At 46.8% G+C, this 21868-nt stretch overlaps 1 protein-coding gene across 3 annotated transcripts in view; it reads right to left on the reverse strand.

Moving 5' to 3' along the window:
- LRRC71 (leucine rich repeat containing 71) overlaps window positions 1-21868 on the reverse strand; it is a 1520862-nt gene that overhangs the window by 716156 nt on the left and 782838 nt on the right. For all 3 annotated transcript variants that reach the window (XM_069604555.1, XM_069604558.1, XM_069604556.1), the window contains one exon: window positions 16156-16239. In XM_069604555.1, the coding sequence (XP_069460656.1) occupies window positions 16156-16239 (84 nt within the window). The remainder of the gene's footprint in view (window positions 1-16155; window positions 16240-21868) is intronic.

Here is a 21868-nt window from a genome sequence, read left to right on the forward strand (position 1 = left end):
GTTCTTCATGAACGATATTTTCAGGGATATAATGGACCAATTCGTGGGGATTTATTTGGATGATATTCTGATTTATTCATCGTCTTTTTCAGAACACGTCAAACACGTTTCTACAGTCTTAGAGAGACTCAAGGAGAACCTTCTTTTTGTGAAAGCCGAGAAATGTGTCTTTCATGCACAGGAAGTGGAATTCCTGGGTTACGACATTACCAACCTAGGTGCTCGAATGAGCCGTTCCAAAGTGAAGGCCATATTGAATTGGCCTGTTCCGCACAATGTCAAGTCATTACAGTCTTTCCTAGGCTTTGCAAATTTTTACCACAGGTTTATACGTTCCTTCTCCAAAACAGTGGCTCCTTTGATGGCTTTAACTAGTTCCAAAGTTCCTTTCTGTTGGAACCAGAATGCCCAAGCATCATTCGAGATGTTAAAGGAAGCATTTACCACCGCACCCGTGCTTCAGCATCCAGATCCAGATCGCCAGTTTATTGTTGAAGCGGATGCATCCAGTGTCGCTACTGGAGCGGTGCTCTCACAAGTTTGCACAGAAACCAAGGAGGAGCACCCAGTGGCTTTCTTCTCTCGCAAGCTTACCCCATATGAACGAAATTACACCGTCACTGAGCGGGAATTACTGGCAGTCAAGGATGCTTTCCGAGAATGGCGACATCATCTTCTTGGGGCCAAACATCAAGTGTTGGTGTACTCAGACCATAGAAATCTTCAAGCATTCAAATCTATGAAATGTCTTACGGCTCGACAGGCCAGATGGCATGTCTTTTTTGCTCAATACGATTTCCAGGTCACATATCGTCCTGCCAGAGAACACGTTAAGTCAGACGCTTTGTCTCGCATCGGTGAGGAGGCAAAGGAAGAAACACAGGTGCGCAATCAGTTGTTGGCAGACCATGTAATATGTAGTTGTTCTGTTCAACCATCCTTAAAAAACGAAGTACAGGAGTGGGTGAAAAATCATCCCCAAGTGATCCAGGATATGAAGCTGGACGTACATAACGGTTTACCTTTCACACAAGGAGTGCTCTATTTACCAACGTTTTCAACGCGGAATAAGGCCCCTTAAGTGGAATCATGATTCCTTGATCGCAGCCCATCCTGGACAGAAGAAAACACTAGAGCTGCTTAAAAGATGGTGTTGGTGGCCATCCATGACAAAAGATGTCATAAATCATGTATCAACATGTTCTGTATGCATCCAATGCAAAAGCACTCCTGGTAAACCAGTGGGCTTACTCCAGTCCCTACCTGTCCCTAACAAACCATGGGACATGATATCTATGGATTTTGTGGTGGAACTCCCACAAAACCAGGAATACGATACCATATGGGTTGTAGTGGATTACTTCACTAAATTGGCTCTTTATATTCCCTGTATTGGTTTACCAACAGCTGCTGTTTTGGCTGACCTGTTCATTCGACATGTATTCCGTTTCTTTGGTCTACCGTCAGTAATCATTACGGACAGGGGCTCACAATTTGCGTCACGCTTTTGGAGAGCACTAACTTCAGCATTACTGATTGATGGCAGAATGTCCAGTGCTTATCACCCTCAGACTGATGGACAGACCGAAAGAGTCAATAGCACTATGGAACAATATCTGCGGTGTTTGTGTCTGCAGTTTCAATCAGACTGGCTCAAGGTCCTGCCGGCAGCAGAATTCGCCTACAACAACTCCTATCATAGTGCCATAGGCACTTCACCTTTCTATGCTCTCTATGGACAACACCCCCGATCAATACCTTCGGATTCCAGTTTGTCTTTGGATACCCCTGCCGCAGGCCATACTGTTCGTGATCTTAAGAATCTACAGAGGAAAGTGAAGCAACAATTGGAACATGCCAAAAGACACGACAAGCTCTATGCCGATGCTCATAGAGTACACCTGCCTACAAGGCTGGTATGAAAGTATGGTTATCCACTAAGAACTTGAGGATACCAGGAAAAAAGAAATTGTTGCCTAAATACATTGGTCCGTATGCAGTACTCCAAGTAATTAATCCGGCTGCTGTCCGTCTGGCTTTGCCACAACGATGGCGAGTGCATCCCGTATTCCACGTGTCACTCATTAAGCCGTGTTCTGAAGCTACCAGATTGCCTGTACGGCCTGTTGCTATTTCTGTGAGAGGTTCAGATGAGTACGAGGTACAGGACATACTGGATATGAGGCTACGTTCTGGTAGGCCGTATTATCTGGTGGATTGGAAGGGCTACGGTCCCGAAGATAGGTCCTGGGAACCTCTTTCTAATATACATGCTCCTACTTTATTGAAGCATTTTCACTCGAAAAGGGGAGAGGTTGCCCCTTTGGGGGATGGCACTGTCATGCATGCTGGACGTGGTTCTACCTCTTACGCTCATAGAACAGCTAGACCGTTCTATTCCAAATGGCGGTTGTTCGATTCATTGCCGGGAAAGCGACGTCTGCACTTTTCACGTCGCTAAATTCAAGTGAATTCTACTTCGTCACGTGAGCTACGGCATTACGTATATAAGTAGCTGGAAACTTCACTCGCTGCTTCTGATCGAATCATTTGGCGTTGTGCAGCTGAACCTCTGGATCTGCGTCCTTGCATTTTCCTCAGCTGCTTCTTGGGCCTTCTATAGTGTGTTTTCCGCCACACGCTGATTCCTGGAGCTGGTTGTTCGTGTGTAATTCCACACGCGCACGTTGTCTTCAAAAGCGGCTGTCCTGGGCTGCGTGTATCCTGTCAGCGTGCAAATCCACAAGCGCACGTTGTCTTCAAGCGCGGCTGGCCTGGACTGCGTGAATCCTGTTCGCGTGTAATTCCACACGCACACGTTGTCTTCAAGCGCGGCTGGCCTGGACTGCGTGAATCCTGTTCGCGTGCAATTCCTCAAGCGCACGCTGTCTTCAAGCGCGGCTGGCCTGGACTGCGTGAATCCTGTTCGTGTGTAATTCCACAGGCACACGTTGTCTTCAAGCGCGGCTGGCCTGGACTGTGTGAATCCTGTTCGCGTGCAATTCCACAAGCGCACGCTGTCTTCAAGCGCGGCTGGCCTGGGCTGCGTGAATCCTGTTCGCGTGTAAATCCACACGCGCACTCTATTTTCTTCGCGGCTGTTCAGTACCGCGTGTACTTTGTTTATTCCACAAAAGGGCGCTATTTCTGACTCCTGCATCTGTGATATTAACAGGTGGATTTATTCATTTCTATACTTTTCTCTACGTGGGAAGGAGCTTTTCAAGGACTGTTGGAAGGTGACAGTGAACAGTACTTTGGACGCTATCCTGTGGTGCAGCAACCCGGTATCTAGCGTGAGCCTCGTGCCGTTCGGGATAAGTCTCCCTTACTAATCTTCCCTTCCTTGTCGTTTGTTCCAATTCCGGATTTTCCTCAAGAGACTTCTGCTGGATTCTTCTACACTAGTCATAAGGTCAGTGTGTGAGTTAATGCCAAATACTGTTCTATCATAGAGAGTCGATTTGGGGCAGTTTCTTATGATACTTTATTTTGTTCTAGGCTGACTTCCTGTACTTTACCCACGCCCTTTCCAGTGATCCATCTCTCTGCCTGTTTCATCAGTCAGAGAGTCGTATCATTTGGAAGGTCTAAACTTGACTTCACAACTATCAAATTGTGTGAACAGGGATCCGGAAGACCCTACCATCTGTATCCTTTTGAGTACCGTATCCTTTTCAGTCAATACTTTGGTGCTTTACGACAATTGTCTGTGATGAGCATGGGACAGTTGTGGTGGGCGATCCAGTCGAGCGTCCTGCCATGGGTATGGGTGGGGTTGGTGATGGTGTTGCAGAATCCTAAGGTCTGGAAGGCTGAGTTGAGTGCTTTGGCTGCTGAGTCATTAGTGTCATTAAGACCAAGGTTGAGGTCACCAAGTAAGATGGCTTTGGAGGCTTTCTTTAGGTTGTCTGAGAGAAGGTGGATGAGGGAGGCCTGGAAGTCGCCTATGGGGGCTGGGGGGCAGTATGAAAGGTGAGTAGTGATGGTACAGTGGTGAGAGAGGTTGAGTTTTAGTTGAAGCTAGTCACTGTTGTTGTTCATGGATTTGTCAACCTTCCTGATTGAGAGGGAGTCTTTGGCTATGAGAGCCACGCCACCCCCTTTGGAGGGGCGGTCTTGCCTAGTGACTGAATAACCTGTGGGGAGGGCCATACATAGTGCAGGGCCTGAAGCTTCATGTAGCTATGTTTCGGTCACCATAAGGAGGTCTAGGTTATGCGAGATTATGAGGTCATGAATGTCTAGTGTGTGTGCGTTGATCGAACGGGCATTGACCAAGGCACACTTAAGGTGAGGTTCAAGTGGGGTTGCATGAGGGGCAACATTAGTAATGGTGGCAGTGGGGGTCACATTTTCAGGGGTCATAGGCATAGAAACAGCAGTATTCATGGCAACACAATGAATGGTGGGGGTAGTTAAATGTGGAGGCACGACATTTGCAATGGTGGCAGTGGGGGACACATTTTCAGGGGTCATAGGCACAGAAACAGCAGTATTCATGGCAACACAATGCATGGTGGGGGTAGTTAAATGTGGAGGCAAGACATTTGCAATGGTGGCAGCGGGGGACACATTTTCAGGGGTCATAGGCATAGAAACAATAGAATTCATGGCAACACAATGTAGCGTGGCAGGGTTGTTCTTAGCAGTGACCATGGTGGGTGAGTCTTGGTAGGCTGGTTCGTAACTGTGGCTGGGCAAGCTAGTTCTGTGGGGCGGGTCGCAGGTATCATAGTCTTCGTAGGCTTTGTATGAAGATTGGCTGCTGCAGTTGAGGGACCAGGCATCCGTATCCGACACCGTTTGTAAATATCCGGTGCAGAAGTGTGGGCGATAGAGGCGTTGGGTAGCCCCAGGGATCTTGTGAGAAGGCGTGCATTGCAGGCGGTTGTTGTTGGAGGAAGAGCTGTGAGGGGGGCATTGCTTGTGCGGGCGCTTAACCATGCTAACCTAAGGGCTAGACTTCGTGACTGGGAGGAGTCGGTAGCAGCAGATCGCTTACCTTGGGTTGTGAACATATGCTCCGGGCCGACAACAGGCGACGAGCAGCGAAGAGCTGCAAAGAGCCCTGGCCTTTTCTCTTGGCCTTCGCTCGTCGGCTTCGCCTCACGGCCCTCTCCCTCTCCATTTAAAGCAGGAGGGGAGAGGCAGGGAAGCGGACGCAGCGAATGAGGACCTGGGCAGGTGGCGTTGATTTGGGCGGCAACATTCATTGTTGTTGATGTTCTCATGGCAACGGAGCATCGGCATTCATCTTAGGGGCATCTGAGTCAGCTGCACACGTAGCGGCGTGGGGGACGAGGAACAGATGGTTGTTCCAAATTCAAAGCTAACAGCTGATCCAGCATTCAGCTGCCGGAAACGTGCTTGCAGCGGAGCTGCAAAGAGCACTGGCCTTTTCGCTTGGCCTTCGCTCGTCGGCTTCGCCTCATTGCCCTCTCCCCCTCCATTTAAAGCAGGAGGGGTGGGGCAGGCAAGCAGACGCAGCGAATGAGGACCTGGGCAGGTGGCGGTGATTTGGGCAGCAAGATTTGTTGTTGTTGTTGTTGATGTTCCCATGGCAACGGGAGCATTGGCATCCATTTTAGGGGCATCTGAGTCAGCTGCACACGCAGCGGCATGGGGGACGAAGAACACATGGTTGTTCCAAATTCAAAGCTAACAGCTGATCCAGCATTCAGCTGCCGGAAACGTGCTCGCAGCGGAGCTGCAAAGAGCACTGGCCTTTTCTCTTGGCCTTTGCTCGTCGTCTTCGCCTCATGGCACTCTCCCCCTCCATTTAAAGCAGGAGGGGAGGGGCAGGCAAGCGGGCGCAGCAAATGAGGACCTGGGCAGGCGGCAGTGATTTGGGCGGCAACATTTGTTGTTGTTGATGTTCCCATGGCAACGGGAGCATCAGCATCCACCTTAGAGGCATTTGAGTCGGCTGCACACGCGGCAGCGCGGGGGACAAAGGAACACATGGTTGTTCTGAATTCAAAGCGAAGAGCTGATCCAACATTCAGCTGCCGGAAACGTGTTCGCAGCAGAGCTGCAAAGAACACTGGCCTTTTCTCTTGGCCTTCGCTCGTCGGCTTCAGCCTTTCATCCTCTGCAATTCCCGGTAGTGAAGGGGCCCAGGAAATATAGCTTGGATGGAAGAGGATAGAAGACCTATTACTCTCGTTAGCTCTCGAAGAGATAGGAGATCCTTTTGTGGGAGTCTACAAATCTCCCGTCGGGTGGAGTGTATTTTGGCTGTCGGGAGACGGAGCTGAGCAATTTGGGTATCCACTACAAATCCTAGAAACTCTAGGTTCCTCGATGGGCAAAGGAACGATTTCTCCCAATTTATGAGGAAGCAGAGACTGTGTAGCAGGTCTATGGCTAGCCTGGTTTGTTGTTCTACCAGAGCTTGGGAATGGGCCATGAAAATAATGTCGTCCAGGTACACTATCAGCCTGACGCCTTGTTCTCTTAAATGAACCACTACAGGCATCAGAAGCTTGGTGAAAGCCCAAGGTGTTAAGGGAAGTCCGAATGGTAAACTTGTGAACTCCCAGTCTTGGTGTTTCCAGGAGAACCTCAGATAGCTTGCGTGGTCCTGATGTATGGGCACCACGAGGTATGCATCTTTCAGGTCCAGACACATAAGCCAGTCGTTTGGTCTCAGGATCTCCCTGAGCAAATGAATCCCTTGCATCTTGAAATGGGGGTAAACAATGAAGTCGTTGAGAGCCCTTAGGTTTATCACTCGGCGTACTTTCTGCTTTCTGCGGACTAGAAATATGGGGCTGAAGAAACCACCTTGGCTTGAGCAGAGGCGAATCGCCTGCTTGGAATCTAAGCTGTATATTTCCCTGTCTAGCGCTTCCTCGTCCGCTTTGGACATTGTGATTGGGACGGGGGCGACAGTTTTGAAAGGGTTGCGCAAAGAATTCTAGGCGCAGACCGCAAGCTGCGTCTCTGACCCATGCATCCCCTGACAAGGAATCCCATGCATGCGCAAAAAGAGCTAGCCTCCCTCCTATAGGCGCTTGCAGCGCTGGCGCTGCTATAAGCACACTGACCTGTGGTTTGTTGCTGAGCTGGGTATCTAGCTGCTCTTCTCCAACCACAACCTCTTCCTCGCCTGCTTGAAGGAAAGAAGGTATCTGAGCGATCCTGCCAGGCATTGTGTTGATCCCTGGATTGCTGAGGTCTTCGATCAAAAGGAGTACCGGCCGAAGGAGCGACCTCTACCTCGTCTGGCCCTGGAGAAAATTTTGGAAAAGAAAACTCTTTTGATGGAGGCTTGAGCCTTGTCTAGAGTGGTAAAAGTGCCAAAGAATTTCGACATTTCCTTCATAAAGGTATTGCCGAAGAGCAGAACTTGGGCCATGGCACCAGACTCTGTGCCCGGTAATTCGCTCAGCTTAGCATCAATCTTATACAGGTTGACTTTACGGCGCTCAGCTGATATGGCACAGCTGGCATTTCCCAGCAAACAAATGGCTCTTTTGGGCCCAACCTTAGAGAATCACTGGGTCAATGGGGTCGCCTGTATCGATGGCTGCTTCAGCTAGGTCTATCATTTTCGCCAGAGAACCAGTGACGTCTAATACTCTGTCCTGACAGGACCTCCAGGCGCAATCAATGCCCTTTCGTGGATCTTTTACATTCTTGCCCAGGAATGTAATCATCTTAGAGTCTAACTCTGGAGTCAGGGCCACCTTGCCCGGAATTTCTGGACGTGGGCATTCTGCCCAAGTCTCGCTCTAACCTCCTTGTCTAGAGGCTTGCGTAGCCTGGCCTTCATGTATTCCATTGTTCTCGAAGACGGTTCCCAGTCAGTAGATCTGGGATGTACTAAATCTTCGGGTGTAAACATCCCCTTAGAAGGAGAATGTTCCCTGGTTGGCTTCCTGGGGCTGGGGGCTGCCGCAATCCCCGAAGTTGAGGGTCGTGACCCTATTGTTTGCATGTCTTCATCTGAAGAAGTGGGAGATTGATTGTCGATATCATATTCTGCTTGATCAGTGCCCTGTCGATATCCCTCCAGGCATGAGGGTCTAGAAACCCTGTTGTCTTCCTCAGGGTAAAAGGGTCCATCGGGGGAAGGGGTTTCCTTCCTATCCAAAAAGGCTTTTTTCAGCCTGGAGAAGGCGTCTGATAGGGCAGCAGTGGTTGGTTCTGGTTCTGTCTGGCTCCGGGGGGGGGTGTGGGGCTATGAGTTTTTACTCAAGCGAGCCGGAATACATCCCCCATCTGAAAGGTGCTTTCTCTTTTGTGTCTTTTTTCTTGGTAGGGAGGCCTCTTGTAGGTGCTCCTCCATGCTGTCCAGGCGCTGCTGAATAGGCAGGAGCATCTCTGATACGGCCCTTTTGATGCTGGTTTCAACCGAAGATCCCAGTACCTTTTTTAGGCTGTCTGCCATTGCTACTTCATCTATTTGATAAGTATCCTCCTCAAACTCAGACCAATCCTGGCCTGCATGAGGGGAGTACTGAGCTGCCATTATTATAATTACAATGCACCTTTCTCACCTCCCTTTTTTTTTAAATATATCATTATTATTATATTATTATTTTAATTCTCTGTGGGCACATAACACCTTCTCTCTAGCCCACTGTGCAGATATACTGAGCTTCAATGGGGTCCTTAGCTTAATCCTGTTTATATGTCTTTTTTAAAAAATTATATATATGAAAAAGAATGTTGAGTAGATATGGCTTCAGCTTCTGGCGATCGCGAGCGCCAGAAAACTGAGTAAAGGACCAGAGTAGCAAAAGCTCCCTCTGGAGGCCGTGGGTGGCTCTGCGGTCACACAGGAGTCAGTGCTGCTTCAACGAGGCTCCGGAGACTCGTGCTGGGCCGGGGAAGTGAGCAAATAGGGGATCCGGATACCTATTGGTGGACGAAGGTCACATGTTGGTGACCTCTGGACGAACTTTAGGGCAGTCTTCTGGGAAATGGAGTTTCTTGTTTTTTCCTCAGAGACTTATGGACATATTATGATGTGTTTATTGTGTTGTGTTATATATTTTGTGCACCTTTTCTTTATGCATATTATCTATTGCACTCCGGTGCAAAAACAAATCTTTCTGCTGAGCTTTCTTTAGATGTTTAAATAAAGAAAGAGAAGCATAATGTGAGCCTCCGGTCTTGACATAGAATTCACTTTTTCTAGGTTTCCTGGGGTTTTATTGGAAAATGCACCTTTTCACTATTTCATTGGTTCATAGACATCACCTCCTCAAAGTTTTATGTTGATTAGTGAAGCGTAATTGAAGCAAACAGTTTAACAGTTTCCCATTATAATGCCTCCCCATGTGGTACCACATTTATTCACACCCCACACCAGAACAACTTGTTATTGCTGAAGTAACATTTGTGCTGACCGCCGGAACTTTAATACACTGCCATTGGTCAGCACCACTGAGAACAGAACACCAGACACTCTGCAGCTGGTGGGAAAGGGTGAATTTACACAATACCTGTTGGATGATGGCCTTCACAAACTTTGTGGCAGATACTTCGGAGGCTGGCTACCACCCAGAGCTCAAGACCTTACTGTCTGATTGGTTCTCCCAGAAACGCCACTCCGTCCAGTGTTCCTTTCCCACAGCCACCTGCCGATGGGTATCGACGGTTATGTGACCGGCATACAGGTACAGAGCCATTTTTCCCTGCTACCATACTGGGCGGCTGACGGCCCTGTAATTATATCACCTTGTTCTAGTTGTTTTTCTCATAATGAGTAGCTTAAGCCCCGCCCCACCCCACTTTTGCAGATCTCTGTCATACTGGTCACATGTTTCAGATCAAGGTTTCCCAGGTCCAGCCAGCCCACAGGATTTCCCACTATGCGTGTTTATAATGGCGCTATTTTTAACCTTCCCCTTCTTTATCTAATCATAGGGCAGTGTCCATAGACTGTGTACATCCAATGCATCATTAACCCCCTACCGTTCCCGGTGAAGCCCTGTGTATAGGGCATTTGGGGCTTAGAATACCTGGGTCATTTCCCATGTCCTTCTCCTTTACTCTCGCAGTTGGTAGGTGCGTCCCCCAGTCTGACGCTGGATTAGTAGTACCTTTAACACAGATTCATCACACCCATGAAAGGAGGAGAGAAGGAGCTATAAATACCTGAATTAAGACTAAGAAAGCCAGAAAGATTGTAAAACTTGGAACAAACAGGGCAGACTGCCACTCTATCCAAAATAACTTGTGTGAAAGAATAGAAGCTGTCTGAGGACTACAGGACTTTGGGAAGACCCACCGCCACGAAGGAGTAAAGGACAGAAGAATAAGTAACTTACCAACTGTAACATTCTTTCGACTGGATGTTCCTCCCACGTATTCCTCATCTTAGATATAGGGCCTCACCACGAGTTGGCCTGTGATGTGGCTGTAGCCCTTAAATGTGGTGGTAACGGTATTACAGATGCATTTAAGGGCTGGCCCTATCACGAGTTGGGCGCTAAATGGGCTGTTTTACCTCCAGCCTTTCTCTGGAGGTGAACATCCCCTGTTATCGGCTGTATTACCGCCAGCTGTATTAGCCCGCATAATTAGCGCTGAAAATACCCCATTGAATCCAATGGACCCAGTTGGGAATGGGGATTTACCGTTAACACCCAACTCGTGATCCGGCGGTAATACAGATGGACCGGTCGGTGCTAGGACTATTACCGCCGGTGATATTACAGCCGGGAATACAGCCCAACTCGTGATGAGGCCCAAAGTCTGCCAGCTTTGCTGCTTCTCAGAAATATTTTCATCAGAGGGCATTGTGCTCGAGGCCGTGTAGTTGTAGTCCCTCGAGGACCGCCGTCGAGTGTCGAGCTCATCCGTCGTATAAAGGGCTCGAGCCGCGCCCTTTGGTCTCAGTTCTGTTTTTTCGGTGTTAATGGTCGCATCAGTTGTATCAGGCCTTGAAGTATGTCAGGCTCTTAAAGTACAAGTGCAAAAAGTGCAAAAAGCGTAAAAACTGTACAGAGGGGTAGGTTGGGAGGGTCAATCAATGAGCAATACGTGGGAGGAACATCCAGTCGAAAGAATGTTACAGTTGGTAAGTAACTTGTTTTTCGAATGGATTGTGTCCTCCCACATATTCCTCATCTTAGATAGACTCCCACAGCAGTTGTAATTTGGAGGAGGGAGTTCCAGAGTTTTTAATTATGTACTGAATGAAGGACAGCTTTTGCAAAAAGGCATCCTTGGTAAGAAGTGGAGACTAAACAATATTTTACAAAGGTGTGCATGGATGACCAGGTGGCCGCCGCACAAATGTCCTGCACAGGAACACCCCTCTGAAGAGCTGTAGAAGTTGCTATGCCCCTGGTTGAATGAGCCCTTAATCCATCTGGAGGCTCTTTCCCAGCCAATTTTTAAAACTTAGATATTGCTAGAATTATCCATCTGGATAAATTTCGTTTGGACACCCCAAGGCTCAATTTGTGTCCAGTGTAACCGACAGACAACTGACCAGTTTGTCTAAATCTCTCAAGTCTAGAGATATAGAAGCTGAGATCCCTTTTAGGGTCCAGCCTGTGGAACCTTTCCTCCTCTTTACTAGCGTGCGGAGGAGGGTAAAAGGAAGGTAAAGTGATCTTTTGTGACAGATGGAAATCTGAAACTATTTTAGGTAAGAAAAAAGGTTTGACCTTCAAAATGACCTTATCCTTGTGGAAAATGGTGCGAGGAGGCTTGCAAGAGAGCGCCTGCAACTCACTCACCCTGCAAGCTCATGTTAAAGCCACTAGTAAAACAGTTTTAAAAGTTAGGAACCTTAAAGGACAAGAATGTATAGGCTCAAAGGGGGCACACATAAGAAATATAAGAAATTTTAAAACTAAATTTAAGTCCCAGATGGGAACCTGAAAAGGTGTAGGAGGTAACACATGTGTTAACCCTTTTAGAAATTGAACAACTAAAGGCATTTTAAAACAAGAAACTTCTTCGGAGGAGGGCTTGAAGATAGATAGCGCTGCTAAATATCCTTTAATAGGGCCAACTTGGAGCCCCGAGTTGGCCAGATGTAAAAGAAAGAGCACCATGGGCGTGCTACATTGAAAAGGATCCACATTCTTATCTCTGCACCAGTTACTGAATTTCTTCCAACGACACCCGTACAAGGATTTTGTTGCTGGCCTTCTGGCCGAAAGCAAAATCTCCATAACGTCGTCTGGAACGTCCAAATCCTTATATCTCAGCCTCTCAGAAGCCAAGGCTAAGAGCTTTGACCTCTGGATGGAGACTTGGGTCTCAATCCTCCGTCCTTCTTGAGGATGAGAAAATAAGGGGAGTGCCAACCCTTGTTCCTCTCAGCTACAGGTACATGTTTTATTGCACCTTTCTCTAGCAGGGTGGAAATCTCCTGCACAAGGAGCGGATCTGGAATTTTGACAGAGCTGGCTCCCGGTGGATGATCTTGAGGTCTTTGAAGAAACGGAAGGCAGTAACCATGGGTCACTATCTCCAGCGCCCAGGCATCCGACGTGATGCCCCGCCATTCGTTCAGATACCAAGTGATCCTGCCTCCCACTGGGGTTTTGTGGGTAAAGACCTCAGAGTGGCTTTGCAACGGCTGCAGAAGCGGCTGAGGAGGAAGTAGCCGCTGCTGGGGCTGATCTAGCACCTTTTCCCTTTCCACCACAAGAGGGTCTTCTCTGTTGACCTCATTGACTGGCCTGCCCCTTCCCTCTTCCAAAAGAGGAGTAGAAACGAAAGGGATGGTTTCTCCAGGAAGATGACCCTGCATATGAATGTTGTTGGGGCTGTTTTATAGCGGCGCTGAGTGATTTAGCTGCCGCTTTCAAGGTCTGCAGCTTCCCCAAACTCTCGTCCGTTTCAAGCCATCAAAGGCCATAACCGTCAAAGAGTAACCTGGACTGTACATCAGATGCAAAACCAGATTTTCTCAGCCAACCAAATATGTGTAAAACGGTGCTAGACGCCATGGACCTGCTCACACTATCAGCAGTGTCCAGCCCTGACTTGAGGCACTCCCCCATAGCACCCTTTCCATCCCTTACTATCGCCAGGAAACCACCCCGTTCCTCACCCTCCGGGATGTGTTCAGCTGCTGCGTTCAAACATCCCACAGGGTGTATGTAAATCTAGCTAAAGTACAAGTTACATTAGTAGATTTAAGGGCCATACTGCTGAAGTAAAGACTTTCCTCGCCCAAGCACCAATCTTCTTATCGTCCCTGTCAGGTGGCATGGAAGGATAAGCTGATTGCCTATTTGCAGTCGCAGCTTGAATCACCTCTCAGGTGAGGGATGCTTAGACAGATATTCTGGATCTGAAGATGAAGGTCTGTACTTTACCACACATTTTTTATTGACATCTGGTAAAGATTCTGGGTTCTCCCAATTCGCCATTACTCTTTTTTGCAGAGCTTTGTGGAAAGGAAGGATCGGGTCGAGTCTGTGGCCCTTCATCAATAACATCTGTCATGTCATCCTGGTCGTAACTCAGGGACACAGTCTTCCACCCCATGAAGTCGATGACCCTTCCCATGAGGTTCCTATACCCAGGTTCTGCAGGGTCTTGTCTTTCAAATTCTACCTCAGGGGAGGTATCTAGACCACTGGCCGATTGAAGGCAGTCATAAAGGTCAGCTATTTTGGTATTTGGGTCTATTAGTTCCTCAGGAACTTCTCTTGTCCCAAATTTAACACCAGCTGATGTAATATCCTCATCAGAGGAGTGTTCCTCAAAGATAGAGGACATGGATTTAAAGAATTCCTGCCTGGGCTGAGGATGGAAGATTTTATCTGGTAAAGCTGGTGTCATTGATCTAGGTTTCGCCATAGGTGTCGCTGTGGGTATCGGTATTAAAGATTTCCTTAACAAAGGCGTCGAAGGAGTTGATGGAGTAGTCGCTGGCTTTGAAATGCTCAAATGAATTCGAGGTCATTGAGGAAGGCTTCGATATCGTCGAGAGAGGCTTCAACTCTGTGGTCGAAGGTGTTGACGTCATCTTTGGCTTCGACGTACTCATCGAAGGATGCATAGAGTCGATGCCCGACTTCGACAACGACATTTTGTCCTCTGTTAGCCTCGATTTATGCACCAGAGATTTTTGTTTTGTCTCATGATACGCCGGAGAATCTTCCTCCGAGGACGCCCTCGACTTTTTGTCAGATTTTGCGTGTTTAGTTTTAGATTTCTCTCTGTCACTCTTGGAGTGGGTAGGGGCATGCTCTTCACGTGACTTTTTTGAGGGGGTCGGGCCGCCTTCTCAAAAATCTTTAGCATTGAAGCCCTAAAGGCCTCCTATCTTTTAGGGGAATCATGCTTAGAAGGAAATGAAATAAATCTTCTCTCAGGCGAGGAGGCAGAGGAAGAAGATCTGTGACGTCGCTTCTTCGATTTTTTAGATGAAGAGGAGGATGATGATTTCCTTGAGCGACTCTTCGACCTCAACCGCCTCGACTCGTGACGAGATTCTATACTCTACTCTCCCGAGTCTTTTGTCTTTTTGCAGACTTAAAAGATTGCTCTCCCAACGCTAGCTTACCTTGGCATTCCTTAAGAGCCTTAGTCGACATTGCCTGACACGAACCACACTCGTCGACCCGATGGTCAGGGCTGAGGCACCAAAGGCAGTTGCGGTGAGGATCAGTAATGAATATCTCCCTTCCACACTTCAGACATTTCTTAAAACCCGTCTTAGGTGTGGTAGGAGTTGAAGATGAAGACACACTCTCAATGAAAGAACGGACGTGCCGTTTTTTTCCGAAGCAGCAAAGCTGACGATACGTATATCAAAGATGAGGAATACATAGGAGGACACAATCCATTCAAAAGTAGCCCATTCCACAGGTTTGCACAAGGGGGACTACATAGTCATCAGTGATAGGAAGCACATATGACGTTCACAATGAGTATTTACATCGAAATGCACCAGCTGGCGGTCCTTGCATGCGTGCATGTTTACTAATATAATAATTGAAGGAAAGTGTTGTTTCTTAACTACTCCCTGAACACACAGCCTAGAGTGAAATACTTAGTTATAGGCACGCTATCTCCAAATACGGGCCTTTGTCCATGGCCCTGAAATCTATACAAAGCTCTTGGGTACAAATAAATGTACCAATCAACGCTGTGCCCTATCTGGGGCATAGAAACCTCCCTAAAAGGCTTCCCGGCATTGTCCACTATAAAGACCTACTTTAGGCATGCATATAATGCAACTTCTCTTGCTGGAAATGGATTGTTTGTTTCAGCATTGCAGTATAACAGCGTGCCAATAATAGGCAAGACAGGACTTCCTTAAAAGGAAGCTGTGCCCCCTCTGTCCAACCCAATGAAGATATGTCACAATTGAGACGAGTTTGAGGAAGGGCTTGGTCCAGGAGGTATAGGGGGGAGCTGGTGATGGAAATTAGCAGAGTGAGTACAATGTTTCAGAATGAAGCGGGCCAGCCAGGGCACTCTGAATCACACAGGAAATCATGCGACACTGTGCAGCATGCATATGTTATGCCCAGTAGACTGAAGGCCTTGACCCCCCCTGTCCAACGGTTATCAGAAGGGGTAAATCCAGGAGAAAGAGCAAGGGTTGAGTTTATTCACTGTGGCATTGAGCTGACAAAAGAGATTAGTCGAGGGACACTATATTTGTTAATATGAAGGTTGCTAGTTGCAGGTGAGGAGGGTTGTCGAAGATGCTTCAGGCAACACTCAAGAAATCAACCTTTTTTGCAAGGGATCAGGATGAAAGGCAACAAAGGTGCTATTGGCACAGTCAGGAAGAGACCTAAGTGTTTGAATTCCCCCACTAGAAGGAAGCGGCTAAAGCACTGCTGTATCAGCGTCTGCAAACGTCGGGCTCTCCTGGTGTTTTTGAACTACATCTCCCATCATCTCTAGGCAACAAAGTCAATGGTGGGGGATCATGCGTGTCATAGTTTAAAACATCTGGAGGGACATAGATTGCAGACCCCCTGCAGGAATTCAACATTTCACTACATATAGGCTACCTTTCAGCCAAAATAAAAATGTCTCTCTGAACCGGTCAGTATCACCTAGGCTCACACACCTATGGTCAATGCTGTCATCTATCAGTCCAATAAATGTCAGAGGTGACAGTTTTACAGCTGTGCAAAACCTCTACATTAATCAATATAAAAACTAATTTAAATTTTGTTATATATAAAATGTCCTTGTACATACCTCCGCAAGCTTCAGTGCACCCTCGTCTTGGATCTGATTATGGGACAAGTCAAGCCAAAGTAAAGTGCGGTTCCGTCGTAAGCCCTGAATGAAAATCAGTGAGAGAAGATGGACACAATCAGCAGCCATTCAATGAAATGAGATTATAGATGCAAACAAAACATTTGGATAAGCTGAAGTGCTCTCATGTGCATTTAAAAGCAACATCCAAAGAAGCATCCGGAAAAGAAGAAATGAGAACACTAACAAGCAATAAGCTCCCCCGTTACACTATACAGCAACTGCTGTACATGTGATTCAATGTGAACACTACAGCTGCTTCCCTTCACATTATCAACAGTTTATGAGCAAGTATAAGCAAACGGGAACTTTTGGGCCAAAACTGCCCACTGAGTCAACAAAGTCGATTTGACAGAGGTGCAAATGATAAAAATACATTAGAGAAAGCAACATCAAGGTTACAATGCCAGATTAGTCTGTAGATGAACTACTAGGTGGTGTGTACTAACTTTTTTAAAGTTGTTGGTCAATAATTCAACCCTTGTATCTAATATTTGAGAGACATGGAGTTTTGGACAAATTACTTTATCTCCCACTGCCTCAGTTAATTAACTATGACTTAGAAGCGCAATGACGTTGCTTCATTAAAGTTGCTTAGGTACGATAGTGAAAGATTACTGCATCTGTAATAGCATTCCAGATCACACACCATGTGGGCAGTTTGGAGGTATCTTTAAGGTTGGGATATTCCTTTCTAGATCTGTCAAGAGTAAGCATCAGCTCTCTGCCAAATGTCTTCAGAAGCATGTAGAGGGGCCATGGTGTCAATCATTTGCTCAGTGATTCAGAAGGTATGCATCATGGTGAAAGCTATTTTAAAGCATTAGGCATTTTCGAGAAGCTAGTTCAACTGTGTAAATTGGCATCAGAGTATTCGCATTTTTCTTTTAAGACCATTTCTATCTATTCTGCCGGGTACATTGATTATCCCACTTTTGAGCTGCATTGCAATGTTGATAAAGAATCTAATAACGCAGCTCCCAATCAATATAAATCTGCTGCTTTGCAGAGAGTGGTTTTCAATGGCCACTTAATCTTTACTAAAGCATTCCAGGAACTCCCCATCCTGAAATGTGGGAGTAGCAGGCTGCTAGGACTAGAGTTGGTCCAGCGGCCACCAAAAGTGCCTGCCATAGCCTGGATGAGGCAGGATACCAAAGGCCTGCTACCTCCCCAGCGACGTGGTATTACTGGGTCAAGGAAGGCATTTGGAAATGGACCAAGGGAAGACTACATCTGCCAAACGGGCAATGTCAATACCAGAGTGAAACACTGACTCATGGAACAGAGATTTCAGCCACAAACCTACAGGTTTCACAAAACCTGACACAAGGCAGATAAGTTGTTAACTGAGAGAAGATGAGGCAGGTGCCACAAGCAGCATCATTTTAAGCAGACAAAAGACCAGGGAAATCCACAGAGCAGTGCACCTGGAGGAAATGAAATCAAAGACGGCATCGCACACCACAAATGCCTTTAAAGACATGCAAACACTCATTATTACAGAGGAGGGCCCAATCATGCACTGACAGTACCCTAGAAATGCAATAAAGAGCAGGATGAAGGACCCTCCTAAAAGAAAACCAATCGGAAGGGAGAATTCAAACTAAATGGGTAAGTAATCATTCGGGGATAACATTTGGGAACTATCCCATCCTAGGGTCTCACAGGAAGCAGATCTACACTCCCTTGATAGACTGGGAGACAGAGAGAGTAGGAGAGAGTAGAACGGTGAAAACTGTTGCTTGAAAGGTGAAACTACTGCATTCAATTATGGCTGAAAAGGTCCTGACAGTCTGGAAGCCCGGGAAGTTGAAGGCAACTAGGGTGATTGAAGAGTGCCTCTCATAGCCTTGAGGGAACTGGAGTCTCAATCCACCAGGCCTTTCACTTGCAGCCCATGGGGATACTACGTAGAGGACCCTGGCCCGTGACAGGGGTGCATTACAAAATCAGCTCCTTGAAAAGGACCCAAATATGTGGGGGAGAAATACCTGAGCAAAAAAATCCTGAGAAAATACAAGGTCCAGAAGGGACCAGTTGTGAATCCGGAGAGAAACCAAAAATCCAGAAGGGACCAGTTATAAATCATGTAAGTAGTCAAGGCCCAGAAGGGACTGGTTGTGAACCCTAAAGAAGCATGCCGAGAGTGAGCCTTATACAATAAACCACTGAACTGGATACCTGGCAGAGACGTAGTGTAGAAAGACAGAGGGGAGTCAGGACTGCACGTAACCTGATGAAGGGCCTTCCCAATAGCAATTGTTTGGATGATTGTTTTGATATTTTAGGGATGAAGAATAGGTTTAGGAACTTTTTGTGTTGATCAAACCGGGAGACGCTTTTTAAAAAAATGTTATGGTAGGCCATAGGCTAAGGATTTTAAAGATTAGGGATTTGAGACTTTGCGTTGGCCAATTCATTTGGACATTGTTTCCTAGAAAAGGGTGAATAAGGAAGCTTAAGAATAGGCTTTGAACACACAGACACTGAATGCCTGCACACATTCACACTTTGTACTGACCAATGTTTGTATCCCTATTTAGATGTAGGGCTTACCCTACTTCCTGTAGGCATATATCCAACCCCTTCTTTAGAAAATGAGAACGAATCAATGTATGTTATCAACAGTGTGATAATGTTTTTCTTCAGTGTGTGTCACTTCTTTGTGCCAGCTCTTGAATGAATCACTGCATTGTGATACTATTGGGGATATGTGTGTTTTGTGTATTGGTGTGTGTAGGTAGGTGTGTGTTTTCTTTGAGCAAGGACACAGAGTGAATTAACCTCTGCATTATAAGAGAACATTGCCTCCGGTGAAAAGGTGCTCAATGACAAAACCAATAGGTTTTGAATATCTATTATAAAAATGTTTTTCTTTAGAAAAAACAGGCAGTTGAGGCACGCAACCTAGGTGGGACCCTTGTACACCTTTCCGTTAACCTTTGAGGGGACTAACATTCCTATCCCAGTCTCCCTACTCCAACAGGTTGTACTGTTGTACTGAAAGTGCCAATTCACTAGAAACAGGGTAATATTACTCTCTGACCTTTGCCTGCCCTACGGAAGGCCTAAAGGCTATAGCCCTTTCTCTCCAACTCCCTCAGGGGCTTCCTAGATGCCTTACGGGACAGTCTGGTTGTCAGCAGCCTTTTCATCCATGTGACCATATTTCAACCTTTTTCCTCACTCATCTGTCTTCTCTTCTCCACATTCTTCTCCGTCTCTCTTCCCTTCTACTCTTTCGACCCTTCTGTACTCCACCTCCTGGTCTTACCACTCTTTCTCCCTTCTTTTGTCTCTAACTCCACCCTCCAACTGATCAGTTACATTCTGCTTTTCCTATTACTCGTGGAGCTGTCAGTAGGAGGGCTATGACCTAACTGATGGAACTCTGGCATGAGAGCAGAGTGAGAGTTCTGGATGGACCATTATACCAGATTACTCCTGCATCTCAATTTGGATGTTCCTCTCCTCCCAACTAACCAAACCAACCCACTCTTTTCCAGATCTGTGTGAGCGCCTGGAGACCATGCAAATGGCATTTGCATGTGGTACAAATTCTAATAAAGTCACATCTTTTCATTCTTCTATTTGAACAGTAGCTCATCACTTTAATGGCACTTGCCCTTTAAATGTTTTAGTTTACTTCCCTTATTTCATCAACAGCTATTCCTCTCATAAAATCTGTGTTTTTCCTCTGAATCGATCACCATATTCCATTTAAATTCCATTATAGCACCAATTGTTCCTACTGTCGTAATTTCCCCTTTCTTGCATTGATACATCCCCAGCAGCTTCTGTTCTTATTATTTCACTCTTCTGACAATCTATTCCCTGGGAATGCACTAGTCAAAAGGATATCCCTTTCCTTCCATTTACTGCCCTTAATCCCGATTTGTACCAGTGCTTGTCATATTCTCATACTATCCCTCTAAATACAGTGAATCTCCCTCTTCCTTGTTTTCATACTACCCTAATGCATCTAACGCAGTCCCTGCCCTCATACCTTTACTGCGTGTTGTAAGGGTGCAGAAGGAGGAGACTGACACACAGGTGGCATGGTTGTTGGTAAAGGCTTTTATTTACCAGAAAATAAAGAGAAACCCCTGCCTCTCCCTAACTCTATGAGGGTTTTCCCTACCACAACCAAAATACTAAGGATTCAGTCAGGATGCTTATGTAAATCAAGAGCCACCATCCTGTGTCAGAACCCTGCTTCTGCCCATTACACTTGTGACTAAACTAAATGGCTCCCTTCTTCTGGACAACGGATCACAGTTCCCAATATGGCTGGGACCTTTGTCTGAGAGAATCACTCCCTTCCCCAAGGTCTCAATTCCTCTCCAAAGTACCAAAGTTCCAGGTTGAAAAGTCACCAAGTAGCAAAGTACTCAGTTCAACCTAAAGGAGTAAAGACCCAATTTTTGTTGGGATCTTTACCCGAGGGAATGGCTACCTTCCCCCAGGTTTCAAACCTTTTCCACGGCACAAAACAATGGGCCTCATTCCGAGTATGGCGGTAAGGGATAGCGGCCACCGCTAACGAGAGCGGTGGCGGTAATCCCTTACCGCCATACTCCGAGTTCCCTTAGCGCCATGGTGCTTTTAACACCTGCTTTTAGCAGGCGTTAAATACCATGGCGCTAAGGGACCTTGATGTTAATTACGCCACCGTAATTTACGGTGGCGTAATTGACGCCTTCCCCACTCCCATTATGCCCTATGGGGCAAGAATGGGAATGGGGAAGGGTAAATGGGGATTGGGGAATTACCGCCCCGCCAACCTTGGAATGGGGCGGTAATTCCGCCAACCACCAAGGCGCTGCCGGTCCGGGTACGGCGTCAACCAAGGCGTTAATAGCGCCATTGGTTAGCGCCGTACTCGGAATGAGGCCCAATGTCATAGATTAAAGGTCTGACTCAAACATTGTTAGGTAAAATTTAACTTACTGCTATTCTACCTCTATATTTGTGGAACCCCCAAACGTTTTGCTTGTGTTTCAGCCTCCTGTCCTGACTTTTGCAGTGGAGACCAGCCTTCAGCTGCACTCCACTGGGCTTTTGCTCATCTTTATGGGGAAACCAACATGCCCTTCAGACAGTCAGTACTTAGTATTGTGACTATGTTGCGACGTTTGGCAATTTTATTTCATTGCGCAAAGTACATTACAGTACCACACAATGGGGTTCTTACTTTTTCTGGCCCTATAGATCCACAAATGATTTTCTGGTAACTGGACAATGTACCTAGCAGTAGACTGATGGCAGCAGAAGCCTTTTCATGTATTTTCCGTAACTTTTACTAAGCCACACCACACTTACCGCGTTTGGCTAATGACTGTGGCTAGTGTCCGTCATGGCCATGCCACGAGGTCTTTTGTCTTCTCCTTTGGCCATTTTGTCCGTTGGCCTTCCTCCTGATCTTTATGTCTCGGGGAGTCGCTATTGGGGCATGTATTCACCCGCGAAAGCCGCCGCTTTTCGCAGGCTAATGCATGTCATGTGTGTAGGTACCCAGGAAGTGGGCTGGGACTGTCTGGTGCAAATCCGCACTTTTGGTGCCAGATGTCTGGTGTGCACGAGGCCCTAGGAAGAAATGGCTCACTTAGCCCCTTGATAGGACTGAAACACCGGGTGTAGACGCATTTCC

Source organism: Ambystoma mexicanum, chromosome 1p, assembly GCF_040938575.1.
Source record: "Ambystoma mexicanum isolate Mex_15411 chromosome 1p, UKY_AmexF1_1, whole genome shotgun sequence".
In the NCBI taxonomy this organism is placed as follows: domain Eukaryota; kingdom Metazoa; phylum Chordata; class Amphibia; order Caudata; family Ambystomatidae; genus Ambystoma; species Ambystoma mexicanum.